The sequence below is a fragment of the Ursus americanus genome, chromosome 14, assembly GCF_024610735.1.
Source record: "Ursus americanus isolate L20-20 chromosome 14, mUrsAme1.1.p, whole genome shotgun sequence".
In the NCBI taxonomy this organism is placed as follows: domain Eukaryota; kingdom Metazoa; phylum Chordata; class Mammalia; order Carnivora; family Ursidae; genus Ursus; species Ursus americanus.
In genome coordinates this window covers 43895024-43910583 of record NC_142140.1, presented here as the reverse complement: position 1 = coordinate 43910583, position 15560 = coordinate 43895024, and the positions used below count along the sequence as shown (strand labels likewise).

Genomic DNA, 15560 nt, shown 5'->3' with positions numbered 1-15560 from the left:
TTCAAGCTTCTGCCTTTTCCTACCTGCCTGGGACTGGGCTGTCCTCTTTCCATCTTGTAGTCTCTCTTTCCTAAAGGGGGACACCCGTGGGCTCGCTAATTCCAAACGCTGACTGGAGATCCCCAAGTCCCCCATCTAACCGGGACATCAGTCGGCCCCAAGCCCAGGAGCGCCTAGATGGCGCTCGCTCAGCGCCAGATGTGCAAGGCCCCTCCCGTACGCCGGCTCTCCTCCTCTGAGCAGAGGCGGAGGGAGGAGGGGGAAAGAGGCAAGGGAGGGGGGAGGGGAGCGTGCGAGCCAGGCCCTGCCCAGCCCATCAGGCCCCGGCGGGGGAAGAAGGAGGCAGAGAGCCGAGCTGGCGTAACGAGACTTTACTGAAAACAGAAAACCGGGCGAACCAAGGATTACAAACAGGAATGTGGACTCGTAGCAAAACAAAACAACAGAACAAAAAAGGCGGGAGGAGGGATTTTGGAAGGACGGAAGGAGGGGAGCAAGAGCGAGGAAAGGGAAGGGAGTTTTTTTTTTTTTCTTCTTCCCATTTCTTTAAAAAACCAACACAAGAAAACACACACACACACAACCAACGTTTGTTCCCAAGTAGAAACATAAATAGGGCAGAATCGAACACTCTGTTCTTCTCTCTTCCAAAGGCAAAAAAAAAAAAAAAAAAAAAAAAAGTAAAAGAAAGGCAGGGCTTGAGGCTGCGCCCCCTCGGAGCCCCCTTCGGCGGCGGTGTACAGAGGGGCGGCCGGGGCGCGCGGGTTTGTGCAACACTGGGTGGCCGCGCTCGGGAAACAGAGGCAGCGCGAGGGCGGGGGGGTCATGCGCTTGCCCCCCGGGAGCGGGGGGTCCAGCTTGTCGAGTCTGAGGCGCCCTCTCCGAGTCCTGGGCACCCTCGGGGGGGTCCTCACGGACCGCGCCCTCTCGGAATTCTGGCAGCCTCGGGGTTTGGGGGGGGTGTCCCCGGGGCCGCGCCCTCTCCGAGTCCGGGGCGCCCACGCCCCCCCCACGCGAGCCCGCCTCCCGGGGAGGGGGGCCGCGCATGCGCCCCGCGCGCGGGCTCAGTACGCGGACACCTGGTGCTGGGGCAGCAGCTGGCAGCCGCTGTTGACGTGGCTGAGGACCTTCTGCTTGAGCTGCGCCACCTGCTCCCGCAGCAGGCTCGCTGTGGACGCCAGCTCCGTGTTCTGGCTCTTGAGCGTCTTCACTTTCTCCTCGAGGCGCGAGATGCGCTCCAGCTTGCGCTTGCGGCACTTAGAGGCAGCGATGCGGTTGCGCAGCCGCTTGCGCTCCGCCTTAATGCGCTCCTGCGTGTCCATGTCGATGGGCGACAACGGCGGGCTCTCCCCGAAGCTTGGCACGTCGGGCACCGTCTGAGGCTCATCCTTGAGCGCGGTCAGGCGGGGCGGCCCCAGCGCGCCTGGGGGCGGCGGCGGAGGGAAGGGCACAGGCTCGGCGGCGAAGGCGACCGTCGCAGCACCCCCCGAACCCCCGGTGCCGCCCGCGTAGCTGCTCAGGTTCGCGTAGACGGGCGCCTCGGGCGTGGCTGCCGCCGGGGCCAATTCACCAGGAGGCGCGGCGCCCGCAGCCGTGCTCGAGGGTCCCCCGGCGGCCGCGGCAGCGGAGGCCGCGCCCGTGCCCAACTGGTTCTGCTTGTGCAAGTCCTCCAGGGCCTTGACGAAGCCCTCGGCAAACTCCTGCTCCTCGCTGGCCGCCACCTTGGGGTAGAGAAACTGAGTGCTTGTCGGCGTGGTGGTGACCAGCCCGTTGGACTGGATAATTAGGCGCTCGAGCTCGGGAGAGGCGAGCTTGAGCAGCCCCAGGTCGGGAGAGGCGAGCAGGCCGTCGGGGGGCGCCGTGCCTGGGGCGCCGTCGGTGCGCAGGGGGGCCGGGGGCGGCGCGGCCGCGGGCTTGAGCGCCGCCGCCACCTGCTCGCTCAGGCTCAGCGTCAGCGCGTCTTTCTTCATCATGCTGCCAGTCGCCGCCGTCGGGGGCGCCCCGGGGAACAGGCGACCCGGGGACGCGAAGCTACCACCGCCGCCACTGCCACTGACGCCGCCGCCCAGGCCGCTCAGCGCCTCATCGCCGTAGAAGGGTGTTTCCATCCTCCGCCTCCCCCGCCGCGCCGGCCCGGGGGGGGGGGGGAGTGGCCGCGGCCGCCCGGGGGGCCTGCGCCCCCCCGTCCGCTCGGCCCTGTGCCCGCCCCGGCCGAGGCCGCTGCGCCCGGCCCTCCGCTGGCGGCGGCTCCTGCGCCGCGCACTTCGCGCGCCCTCTTATAGCCTCGGCCCAGCGCGATGAGCTCACTGCCCCCGCTCGCTATTGGGCTTGGGTGACGTCGCTCATTTGCATGGTGGGGCGGAGCCAAGCCGCTGACGCCCCCCTGGCTGCCGTTACCCCGGTGACGCGCGGTAAACCGCACAACAGCGCGCTGCCTTGTGGGTTGACGTCATGGGGGAGGGCCGCGCGCCCGGACCCCGTTACCCCGCCCCGGGAGCGCTGTGCACGACCAATGCCCCGAGCGCTGCCTCCCGCCAAGGCACGTCCCGGGTGGCGTGATGAGCCCGGCCACCAGCCGCCTGCCCGTCCCCAAGCCCCGCCCCGTATCCGCGCGTGGGGCTCCCGCTGGGCGGGGGCGGGGGCGGTGTCGGCCTCCGGGGACCAGCGGGGGATGGGGCCCGGATGGATAAATAACTCCCTGGCACCTCCTGCTCCACTACGCCTACAAGTGCCTTCCCTAGCGCACCTCTCTCCGGGCTCTGTACGGGCTGGGCGCAGAAGGCCTTAGGGAGCTGTTTCCCGCGGCTCCCTGGGCGTTTTGGCCAGATCTGCCTCTGTCTCACCCTCACCCCCAAATCTCCGGTGGTGTGTTTGCCCCAGAAAGACGAGGGCGGGGAAAGGAGACCTGCCAGAAGTTGCTGGGAGTGCTTTGATCCTGATACTTTTCACGGAGGAGTCTAAAAGTACGGAGTCCGACTTCCTGACTTTACAGACGGAAAACTGAGGCTTATCAAGGTGTGACCAGGCCAGACCTCTTATTCACCTGGTAGAACCCTGGTCTCCTGCGCCTGGGCAGCCGCCTACATTTTCACTGTGCATCTGCCAGTGCCTGCTGTGGGTCCTGAGGTGAGGGTGGTTGACTACAGGCCCCCACAGTTTCCTCCTTAGCCTCCCTCCCCTTCCCAGTTGTCAAGGCAGGAATCCCAGCTGGTAATTGTTACCTATTTAATACTGTTTTGTTACTGTCAGTGTTCAATGGGCCTCCCTAAAGGCTGGCTGGAGATGGTATATAAGGGAAGAAGAAGGGAACAACCTGTACAACACGCCCTAGGGATTCTTGGGACATCTGGGTCTGGCTGACAGCCCCTTCATGCAACCCCTCCATGGCTCCCACCACACTCAGGATGGAGCCAATTTATCAGCCAGATGGTGGAGGCTAAGGACCCTTCTTCCACTGACCCCCCTCTAACCTTTCACCTTCTCTGAGCCTTGGCCTCTCAGCCCATTGCTGCCTCAAGGCCTTTGCATATGCTATGCCCTCTGTGCATTGCTCCCTTCCCCAGAGCAAATTTGTATCCTCAGAGAGGCCCCTCCCACTCACCTTATTTCCATTTACAGCCTTGGAAGCATTCAGAAAGACAGGTGGACCAAAAGTTCCTGGAGGGCAGGGACCTTGTCTATCCTGAACCTGCTGGGTCTCCAACGTCCTGTACAGCACCTGGCTCAGTGTTAAAGGAGAACGCTGCCTGGCCTGGTCGCTGTGGCAGTTTCTGGCCTCGGTTTGTCTGACTTGCCTGTGGCCATGAATGTTCCCAGTCCCCAACCCCCGGTCTTCTACCTCCCTGCCTCACCTGGCCCTGGCCCTGCCCCTGCCCCTTACTGCACTCTGGAGCAAAAAGGCTATGAAGGAAACTGTCACCATGAACAAGAGGCCTAGCCTGGTAGGCAATGACCCAGGGGTGCATGTGTCTATGTACACACAAATGTCTGTTTGTGCCTGTGTTCACGTATGGATCCCTGTGCCCAGGTGTGTTCACACATGGGGGTGGGTGTCTATGTGCCTGTGTGGGTCGATGCATATAGAGCCGTTCTGCCTGTATATATCTGTGTGCCCGTATGTATATACATCTGTGTATACTGGTGGGTATGTATATGTCCATTTGTGTGTTTCTAGGCACATAGGTCTCTGTGTCCTCCAGACCTGCCCTCTCAGGTCCCAACCTGGGCAAAGGGACCCCTGATGGGAGGGGATGCCGCCCCCAGCCTGTTGCTAGCCTTACCCTGAGACCCCTCACTGGGCCTATGTGATGGGACTAGATTGGAGGAAATGGGGCCATGCTTCTCCCCAAGGCAGGACATGAGTGGGTTGCCTAGGGAGCCTCCACCCTGACCTTGAGCCTTAACCTTGACAAGTGAGTGAATGATCTGGTGAAGTATGGGCAGAACCTGCCTGAGCTGAATGACTGACCAGCAAACAGGCCTTGCGAAATGGAGGCACAAGGATCCCAAGGCCTGTTACCTCTCTGAGTCGGCGTTTCCTCCTCATGAAAATGGAGTGAATAAGCTCACCCCCCTCATGGAGTCTTCTGATTTTTGTTTTATTTAATTTTATTTTTTTACTTAAGTAAACTCTACCCCCATCATGGGGCTAGAACTCAGGACCCTGAGATTCAAAAGTCACATGCTCTACTGGCTAAGCCAGCCAGACGCCCTGACTATTGTGATTTGTATTGGATTATGGAGAAATAGTAAGAACTCATAAATGTTTTCTATAAGTGTTTCACATTATTATTATTATTATTATTATTATTATGCCAAACTTAACTGTGTATGGTTGTTGGTCTGGAGTTCCCCCAGCCTGGAGTGCCCCTCCTTATCTTCCAGGCAAATTCTTACTCTTGCTTCAGAACCCAATGTCTCCAGGCACCTGGGTGGCTCAGTCATTAAGCATCTGCCTTCAGCTCAGGTCATGATGCCAGGGTCCTGGGTTAGGGGTAGTTGCTCAGCGGGAAGCCTGCTTCTCCCTCTTCCACTGGCCCTGCTTGTGTTCCCTCTCATGCTGTGTGTCTCTGTCAAATAAATAAAATCTTAAAAAAAAAAAAAAAAAAACTAAAAAAAAAAAAAAACAAAAAACCAATGTCTCCTCCTCCAAGAAGCCTTCTCTAACTTGAGGCCCAAGGAGTCCCCTAAGTAGACCCTCCCCCCACCATGTGGCTGAGCCTGCCCACCATGTTTGTTGGGCTATGTCTGCCCCAGATGGGGGAGGGGTGGGTCCTTGAGGGTGGGTAGAGAGGACCTCTCTTGGCCCCTAAGTATGGGGAGCTGCCCTGGGTGGACTCAGCCAGCTCCACTTTTCAAGGCCTGGTTCCTTCAGTCTCCACTGCAGAGCACTTGGCTGTTTCCTCTGACCCAACGCCTTTCCCTGTCCTTTTCTTCCTCCTAGCAAGAGAGCCCTCTGGGACACCCCAGTCCTGCTCTTCCATTTGGACCAACCCTATCCCCACCTAGTCAAGCAGGTCAAGGGGAGCCCTAAATCCACCAACCAATCATACACAGTGAACTAGGGATAACTCCCATTCTCTCATTCATTCATTCATTCCCTATACACCGTCTGAGGACCTACTGTGAGCCAAGTGATGGGGACACACGTGAATGACACAGATACCCTCACCCTCCCAGCACAGGATTTGAAGGAGGAAACTGTCAAACACAACTTCAAGGAGAATGGTGTTCCCTCCATGGATTGGGGGGGGGGGGGGCGGTATGTTTTAGAGTTGGGTAATTGGGGCTGTGCACCCCAGGAGATGATACTGAATGAAGAAGGAGCTGGAGATAATTTGAAGGCCAAACATCCCAGACAGTGGAACAGCAAATGCAAAAGCCCTGGGGTAGGCACCCTCTGGCCACTTTGATGGAGAGAGCTGGTGGGGCTGGATTGGGTGAGCCAGGGGAAGCCAGAGGGAGAGAAGGAAAGCAGGCTTCCAAGGGAGCCTGGGTGATGTTTGTCCTATGTAGTGGCAGTGGCCCTGGAAGATGGGGTTGAGGGAGAAGTCTGTAACAGGGCTCAGCCTAGACCCTGATTTTTCCGCCCTTACTCTCCCAGCAGCTCCACGAGTCTCAGGACATTATCTCACTTCGCAGAGCGGTGTCCAGGGAAGGCACGGAATCTGCCCAGGAGTCACACAGTCTAGGCCAAACGAAAACTCAGCCCGTCCCCAGCCCCTACCCTGGGTCCGGAACGGAAGCTGAAGCTAACCCCCCACGGCTCTCCCAGCCGGGGTTCGAATCCCACCGCTCTTGGGCCTCTCTCTAGAGCTTTGAGATTACTCTTCTTGTTTAAAACAACTTACAACTCGGTTTAATGTTTAGTCTTTATTTGAAGACCCAGGGAACTCAAATCTACTTGATAAAACGGAAAGCCCCAAAGACAGAGAAAAAAAGGAGTTAAGCAAGAAGCAGAAAGGGTGAGGCGGAGGGAACCTCTCAAGGGGGAGGTATGCGAGGGATGCGCTCAGGGCCCCGCGGGTCTGGGTAGGGCTTATGGGGAACGTCCTCCGGCGCTTAGGACCCATGGGCTGGTGGGGGTGGGGCTTGCGGGGACAGTCCCCGGGTGGCGGGACTCCGCGAGGGGGCCGGGGGAGGGGCGCCGGCTTGGGGCCGGGGGCGCGTCTGGCCTCGGCGCATTCCTAAGGATCAGGTTACGGGCCAAGGCGGTGGCCCCTCCCCTCCCCTCCTGCCCCGCTTCCGCCCTCGCCGGGAGCAGGAACCACAGTCACCTCCCCGTCCTGTGCAGGTGCTTGGCCGGCCGCGGGGAGGGGACCCACACCCAGTCCTCCGGGCTGGCACTGGCGCTTTCCAGTCTCACGAGACCATTTTACCGACGAGGAAACTGACGCGTCGTCAGCTCCCTTCACTGATGGAACCAGAGTGACAGAGCCTGCTTGAGGACCGGCGGTCCTGTTGACTGCGCCGGAGGCTGCAGTGTCCCCAGCCTCCCGCAGGCCGGAAGCGCCGCTCAGCCCGGTGTTCGCTGATTGACCGGCCAGAGTGAGCCCGGAAGGGCATCCGCGCAAACGAGAAAACAACGTCTCACACCACTTTCCCCCACCCCCAGGATGGGCAAGATTCCTGGGCTCATCCAGCGAACATTTAATGGGCATCTGTTGTATACCCAGGCCCACGTTAGGCCCTTTCCCAGGCAGACTTGGGGAAACCTGAAGGTTTGGAGGTCAGAGGGTGGTGAGTTCGACTTCGCTAAACCAACTTCAGAAGCTGATGTGCCTTGATTTTGTTTTTCTTTTGGCCAACCTCCAGCACCGTCATTCATCCATTCCACCACCCTCTACTGAGCACCTGCTGTGTGCCCTGCCCTGTGCGCTGGGCTAGGGTTTTCCACCATCCCTCATCACCTCCTGAGCTGATACTCCCGTACAAGACAGGAAATACCCACTATAAATGAAGAAGTACGCTTTAGGCTGATGTCACTATTTCTCCTTTAGGTCGACCCCCTTTTCTGTTTTTATTTCAGTAAATATATTTCAAAAGGGAAACTTCATGTCACCACCAAGAATGGAAAACCAGTTTCTCTTGCCATAAATAGAAAGAAACTGAAAAACGATGAAATGAGAGCAAAACCCAGGAATTCCTTCCTCAGGAACGCTCTGGGCTAGGCCCAGAGCGGGAATGCCAAAATATCCAGAAAGCATTAAAGGCAGGGAAGCCCCAAGACAAGCCAAGAAGGGTGCAGGAGGGGCCACAGGGATCCACTTGGTGTTTTTGTCCCTGACAGCCTCAGCACACAGTAGGTGCTCAATAATGTGCCAAGCCTTGGGAGTGAGCACCTACTACTAATGGGGTTTGCCTGCATCCGCCAGCATCCTTCCAGGGCCTTTGACTTTACTGACCCATTTTTGGGGACAAATGACGGTGGTGGTGGCAGGTAGCAGCCTCTTGGGGGTGGGACCCCACAGGGCCTCTCTGGGGAGACTTCAGGTTGGTTCAGGTAAGTAGAAGCTCACACTTCCTCCCCAAGACCTTGGGGCTGTCCCCACCCACAGTCCTGTGGCCCCTTCTGCAATGAGCTGTGGGCCTCTGACGTCCTGCCCAGGCTGCCCAGGGATTGGGGAGGGGGGGAATGTGTGAATCAGTAAGTGTGAATTAAATACGTAAATGAATTAATGAGTGAATGATGTAATGGACGATTTGGCGAAGTAATGAATGGATGAGTGAATTAATGGATGAGAGGATGGATCCATGCTGCCAAGATGGTAAACCCACTCCCCACATTTTTCCTTAATATCCCCCACGCCAGCAGTGCTAAGAGGGACATCGGTCTACATTTTTCAGAGGGACAAACTGAGGCTCTGAGCAAAGAATGGCTCCATGCCCCCCATTTTCAGAGGGCAGACTGGAATACAGCTGGCCCCGCTCACCGTGAGCTGCGGGACAGAGGGCCGAGAAAAGGAGCCGGGGCCCCAGTGGGGGAGCAGATTGAATGGGGGCGAGGCAGGCAGCAGGGAAGCGGTGGCGGCTGGGCCTCTGGAGCGGGAAGGAGCCTGCAGTCCCAGTTGATTAGGAAGGGGCTCCAAGTTAGGAGCAGGTTTGGGCGGGGGGCCTCCCGGCACGCGAGACACATAAACACCCGGCTTGCGTCTCCGGGGCGTGGGGAGGCAGAGACCACCCCCCAACACTCGGAACCTGAGGCCGCCACCGTGAACTCCCTCGCCCGCCCGCTTACCCCCTTCCTTCGCCACCGCCTCTCCTCGGGAGGAAGTGGTGAGGGTGCGGGGGAGGGCCCCCCCATTCTCACTTCCCCTGGGGCAGGGCGGGGCCTGCAGGGTCCCCTCCCCCGCCGCGAGGATGAGGGGGGGGCGACAGGAGTGGGGGCTGGGAGCCCCAAGAACTGGGGCTCGGCCAGGGCGGTGCGCCCCTCGTTGGGTGACCTAAGTTCTCTGGGTTCCGATGGTTCTCATCTGAAAAATGGGGGGAAGAAACTCGACCTTGAAACAATGGATTTCTGGGAGAGAGGACCCCGCCCCAGGCCCGAGGAGACCAAGCCCGACAAGGACACTCCCAGGCCCGGAGGGGTCAGGGCCGGGCCGGAGGGAGAGACGTCGCTGTAAACACGGACTTGGACCGGTGAGGGAGGCGCATTCCAGGCGGAGGGAACCGCGCAGGCAAAGACCTGGAGGCTGGTCTGGACCTCCCGCCTCGCAGGGCGGCTGGGCCTGCCCAGGACCTGCCCCTTGTCTTTACCCCCACCCCCCAGCCTGGCCCCTCCTCCGGCAGGGGGTAGGGGAAGGATCTGGAGGGCCTCCGCGCGGCCGGCAGCAGCCGCAGAGTTAACCCCGCGCTGCGGCCGGACCCAGTGGCGAGGGGGGCGTGTGGCGTCAGCGCCGACGTCAAGGCGAGGCGGGGCCGCGTAGACTCGGAGACTCGGGCGCCCGGCCGGTGACCCACGCCGCGCTGGAAGTCGTGGGTGTGGTGCTGGGCAGGGTCCGCCCTCCAGCTGTCCCGACGCTGCGCAGAGGGGAAACTGAGGCACGGAGAAGCGAGTGGCCTAGCTGAGACTGAAGCTGGGCGTCAGGACTCCAGGTTCCCGTCCCTCAGCCGCAGGCCGCTTATGTCCCACACCGTCGCCCTCTCCCAGTCGTTCGCTTGCGCTGGCCTACACCGTGACAGCCCCAGGGTCACTGGGCTGCAACTGCGACGAACTGGTGTTTTGTGTTGTGTTTTGTTTTCCAGCATGTAGACAAATCCCCACAAGACTGCCCAGTTAAGCGCCGGGCGCCCCAGAGCTGTGCCCTGGCAAGTCGCCCCACCTTCGTGGGCCTCAGTTTCCTCAAACGGACCAGTGAAGGAAAGCTGACATTTAACTGCGGACTCACTGCTCGGCCTTCCGGAAGGAGTGGGGTGCGAGGGGTTTCCCATGCCGAGGGGCGGGGAAGTCAACCCAGAAGGGAGAGGTACGAGTGGGGAGACACTAGCGAGACGGGATTCGAATCCACGGCTGACTCCGGGTCCCCCTTTTATCCTCCCTACTTCCGCCCCCTCTCGTCCCTCTCCCTCCATTTCTAACCTCTCCACTCTCCCCGATCCCCTCGCCTCCCTTCTCCCTCCCTTCCCCCCACTGGCCCAGCTCCGCGCCCCTGCGGGGCCGCTAATTAAATGCAGAGCCGGGGGGGGGCGGGGAGGGAGCGGCTCGCGGTTAACCCCTTCCTGCCGGGCCCTGGAGGGCTTCCCGGAGCTGAGAAGGGGAAGCGCCAAGGCCGGCTCAACTCCTCTCCGCCCCTGACTCGGGCCCTAGGACAAGCCCATTTGATGGACGGGTAGGTCGAGGCCAAGGGGCCAGCCCCGAGGTTCTAGGCAACACCCGATTAATCTCCAGATAGGAGGGCCAGAGCAAAGAAATAGCTGAGAGCAAAGGGAGATCCCGGGAGAAAGGCGGAGGGAGATGGAGGGAGAGAGAGCAGGGCGTGAGGGGGGGAAAGTCTGGTGGAGGAAGAAAGAAACAGCCAGAGACCCAGAGAGCATGAAACAAACTAGTTAAGAGACACCAGCTGGAAAAGGCAAGAGACCTCAGGGAGACAGGGAGAGAGGGAGACTTAAAAGTATTCTCAATGGGATTCTCAGTCCTTGGCTGGGGACTAGAACTAATTAGTCTTTGGTCTCCTTGGATGAAGAAAAAGGTGACCCTATACATATCTACAAGGAACCCAGAGTGACAATCTCCCAGGGCAGCACTGTTGGGACTGGTGGGGACAAGGTGGCCCTGAGAACCATGAGTACCTGTGGTGATAGGGGACTCACAGGCCACCTCAGGAGCTGGAGGCCCCCAGGGCAAGCTACCTGGCACCGACCCCTGGCCCTGGACTGGCTTGCCCACTGTTCACTGACCTCCAGCGGGGCCTTGTTGCCTGAACTGAGGGTCAACCCTGATCAGGGAGCTGTAGGTCACTCCAAGTCCCCACCGCGTCCTTATAGCTCTGGGTCAGGTGGAGAGGACCCAGACACAGCCATTCCCCTGCCTGGCTCCCCCTTCCCTCCACACACCGAGGATGACCACCGCCCTGGTGGGGCTGGGCCAACTGCAGATCTGAGAGGCGCCCAACATTTTTGGGGTGGGAACCACTGGAAAAATAGGTAATCTAATGTCAAGCCGTGGCAGGAGCTATGAAGGAATCTCAGGGGGGTGTGCAGAGGGCCAGTGACACCCGCAAAGGGGGCACCATGAGGGGGCAGCAGGGATGGGTAGATTCCTGAGAGCTGGAATAGCACAAGCCAAGGCCCCAAGGTAGGAACGCATGCTGTGTTGCCCGAGAATCCAGGAGGAGGCTGGAGTGGGGTGAGGAGAGGGGACCTGGGGGGAAGGTAAGAGTAGGAGGATTCCAGGGGCACCTGGGCCACCAGCAGCTGGGGGGGGGGGGTAGTTGGAGTCCTTGCCGGCCCAGGAGGAGCCTGTGAGGACCCTCCCTGCCTCAGTCTCCCCACCAGTGCCCATGTTCCAGAGGACGCAGCAGAGTCTGGGGGGCCTAAGGGCTGCCCAGAGTCACAGGGACCTGTCTTCTGCCTTCTGTGGGTGCCACGCTGGCCTCCCCTCACCCTCTGTGGCTCCCTGCTCTGGTCTGTGTTCCTGTTACCCCCCAGTTCTGCCCCTCCTATGGTCCAGACTCCCAACGCTTGCCCATGAAGTTCCTTCACCTATAGTACCCACCTCATGAGACATTCCCTGGCCCCCTCCCAGACAGAGCCCAGAGCCCCTCCCTCGGCTGGCTCTCCAACCCCACTGGGCCCCTCACTCAGCCCCCTCACCCCAGGTTTGGCTACAAGCTCTGCAAGGAGGGGATGGTTCAGGAGACAGGGCTGAGAGGAAGGGGGGAAGGTGGGCAGCGTGGTCCTTGAGCCTGGGTAAAAATCGCTGCCCCCTCTGCCCCTGCCGCCTTGGAGGAGGCATGACGGTGGCTGCAGTGACGGGGGATGTGCCAGGAGGAGCATCCGGCAGGGCCCGCATTGTCATGGCAACGCTGACTCAGAGGCAGAGGCAGGTAGCAGCATCTAGTACCCGCCAGCCCGCCCCTGTGCTCCTGGCACGCTGCCCAACCCCACACCCTTCAGCCTCCACGCTGGGGACCTCCTCAGAGACTGGAGAAGGGTGGGTGAGAACCCAGGGCAGCTGGATAAATGCCTCCACCCACCCCCACCCTGCTGGAAGGTGGGAGATGCTATTTTATCACACTAACCTGGGTGCCACGTCTCCCTCCTTCCTTCAGGACACCCATCTTCCCCTTGATCTGCTTATAGGTCCATCCATCCATCCACCCACCCACCCACCCACCCACTAATCTGTCCAGCCCTCTGTTTACCCATTCACCCATTATTCATGGAGCACCTACTGTGCGCCTACATTGCTCTCAGCACAGGAGATTTGTCCCTTGCTCCAGCAGTCAGGGTACCAGCGAAGGATCTGGACTGGGGGGATGCATGTGAGGACAAGGCTTCTGTGGCCCCTTGGGTCCAGGCCTTGAAAAGTTGAGGCCCCTTCTCTCCCTCCTGCTCCCAGTCTCTGTCCTCTACTAGTAACTATTTCAGTGTCTGTCTCCGTCTCAGAGCACAGCCCAGACCCTTCCTATCCCCACCCTAGCCCCAAAGCCACTATGTAGCCCCCTTCCTCTCTTCCCCTCACTTGTCTACTCCAGCCACATGAGCCTCTGTTTTTTCTCCAACATACCAGCTCATTCCCACCTCAGGGCCTTTGCACATGCTGTTCTCCCTGTCTGGAAAAACGTTACGGTTTTCACCTCCATTTATCTTATTTCTTGGTTTCCTTATTATCTGTTTCTACCCTCATCTCCAGAATACAAAGACCTCAGAGATGGCCTGTGGCTGCTTTGGTGGCCTGTCTGCCTATAGCTCTGCCTTCATTTCACCCACTGTGAAATGGACAAGTGGGAATGGTGTTCACAATAAGGCCTTACAGACGGGGGGTGGGGGGGCGGGGGGGTGGGGGGAGGAATTAAGCCCTCAGAACTGTGCCTAGTACAGAGTAAGCGCTCAACAAACACACCCTTAGAAATAGTCCAAATGAGCTGATGAAGGATAAACAAAATCCAGTCTGGCTATATAATGGAATATCACTCAGCCCTAAAAAGGATTGCAGCCCCGATACACTCACACCATGGCTGCTAATGGGGACAGGGTTTCTTTGTGGGGTGGTGAAAATGTTCTGGAACTAAGCAGAGGTGTTTCACAACACTGTAAGGGATAAAATGCCACTAAAATGTTCACTTTAAGATGGTTAATTTTGTGTCAGTGGACCTTACCTCAATAATCACTTTAAAAAGAACACTGGGGAAAACCTGAAGACAATCTGAATAAAATGTCCTCTTTAGTTAATAACGATCAGCTCTTACTGCATCTTCGAGATGCCCAGCATGCCCCTGCCCCCAGGCCTTCGCACCTGCTGTTCCATCCACCTGGAAGCTTCAGGTAACTGAGGAGCTGAATCAGACCCCGGGTGGGCTGAGCTGCAGTCTGACTCCATTTGCTCCTGCCTCCTCCGCCCCCACCTCCTCCAATCACAGGAAAGGTCAAGGTGTTTTGGTGGTTAGGGGTGATGCTGAGGACATCTGGGTGCCTTGGAGGGTCAGTCTGCACGGGGAGGGACAAGGACCTATAAGCTAGTGGGGTTTGGCAGCAAGGGGGCAGGAGAGGCAATGGATTCCGTCCAGCTGGGGGCCCTGTTCTGTTTCCAGCTGCCTCATGAACACAAACAGCAAGAGGCACTTTTTATAATTTTTAAGGAAAATTGCTGAGTAATGAAAATCTCCCTGGACAGCATCACTGTGCCCCAGTGACTGAGTTTTCTGGGGTTTTGGAAAAGACAGCCTTTCCAGAAGGTTCTGGGGAAACCGTGTCTGAGTCTCTCCATAGTGCGAGGGAGGGAGGGAGGCCACCTCGCCAGTCATCCACACGCACTTGGGCATTTGGGGACATCCCCCAGCTCTGCTTGCCAGGGACGCTCAACATGTTAGAGGGACACAGTGCAGAAGGGCAGGCCCTGGGGGTGCCTACAGGGACAGTTTTCAAAGGAACAGAGAAGGGAATGAGGGAGGGGAAGATGCAGGAGGACGCACTGAGTATTTTTAGGCGCTGAATGCAGCCCTAAAATATTTCCACGGCCACTCCCGAGGGTGAGCAGGGTGACTATTTCGATGCCTGGTTCCAGTGGAGGTGCGGCGGGCCAGGGTGAGTCACCGCTGGGTGGCTGGACCCAGACTTAGGGCAGGACTGGGGGCCTTCAAGGTGACCACTCACCAGCCAGGGCTAGGCATCCAGGGCTGGCCTCCGGGGCCTGGAGGACAGTGGCCTAGCCACTGAGGACAGGGCAGGCCAAGCATGTGGCACCACCGCCCGGGGGCTCCCAATGAGTGAGCAGCTCAGGCTGAGCTCCAGGCTGATAGAGATGGAGAGATGCCTGGGAGAGGTTTTAGACACTCTACAGGTGATCAATGAAGAATGAAGCAGCACTCTTAGATGTGTGCAGGTATATATGAAGCATTTGCTGTATACTAAGCCTCCAATCCCCCATGTAATCCTCCCAACAACCCTTGTGAAGTGGAGGTCACTACTGTCCCTTCTGACCAGCAAGGAAACTGAGGCACAATGGGGTAAAACTTGCCAGGCACTTTGTGTGTCTCGATCCCTGTCCCTTGGTTGAGGCTACAGTCAGGGGAATAGAATTTAAAGCCGGTGCCGACCTCACCTACCCCTACCCCAAATGACCCCTGTCTCAGCTGAACTAAGAGAAGGTAAATGGATCCTCCAAGTTCAAGGAGGCAACAGAGGGAGAAGCTCTGAGGAGGCTCTGGAGCTGTGTGACCTGGGGCAGGCGGCTCACCCTCTCTGTGCCCGAGTGTAGGAGCTGCCTGGCACACACTAGGCTGTTGCTAGGATCATGTTGGGTCTGATGACTCCTGACGTCATCTCTGCCCTCCCTGAGGAGACCACAGAAGCTCAGGGGCTTTTCACTTGTAGTTCCCTCCACCTGTTCCCTGCTCTCTTCCCATGGACAGTGGCTTCTCGACCTTAGGAGTTGGTCTGAACATGCCCCCCTCAGCGAGGCCTCCCCTTTCACTCTGGAAAGCTCCCATCCCCAGCATCGTGGGCTTCCTGCAGAAAGATGAGCCCATCTGCCCAGACCCTCAAGGTACCCCTGCCTCTTCTCTTGCCACCTCTGCGACCTCTACCCGGGGCTGAGCCCCCAGCCCCACCTCCTCCTGGTCTCCCGGCTTCCACCCTTGTCTCAGTCTATTCCAGAACCTTCTGTGCTTCCCATCCGGCTCCGGGCCCGCACCTGCCCCATTTCCTACCCCCTTGCTCTATTCCTGTCAGCACTCCGTGTAGGGCCCTGGCACTTGCACAGGTTGCTCCCTTCGTCTGAAATGCTCTTCTCCTAGATGGCAGGCTCCCTGGCCTTCCTCAAGCCCTTTCTTTGAATGTCAGTCACCCTCTGGCCTGCCCTGACCACCTCTTTCTCCCACTCTTGCTTTCTCTTTCTCCAC

General features: G+C 58.9%; 1 protein-coding gene across 1 annotated transcript; it reads right to left on the bottom strand.

Annotated features, from left to right (window-relative positions):
- Positions 1-356: 356 nt before the first annotated feature.
- On the bottom strand, positions 357-2257 carry JUND (JunD proto-oncogene, AP-1 transcription factor subunit). Its single transcript, XM_045778697.2, has one exon. The coding sequence runs from the start codon at positions 2106-2108 to the stop codon at positions 1065-1067; it is 1044 nt and encodes a 347-aa protein (XP_045634653.1). The 5' UTR covers positions 2109-2257; the 3' UTR covers positions 357-1064.
- Between the last annotated feature and the right edge of the window lie 13303 nt (positions 2258-15560).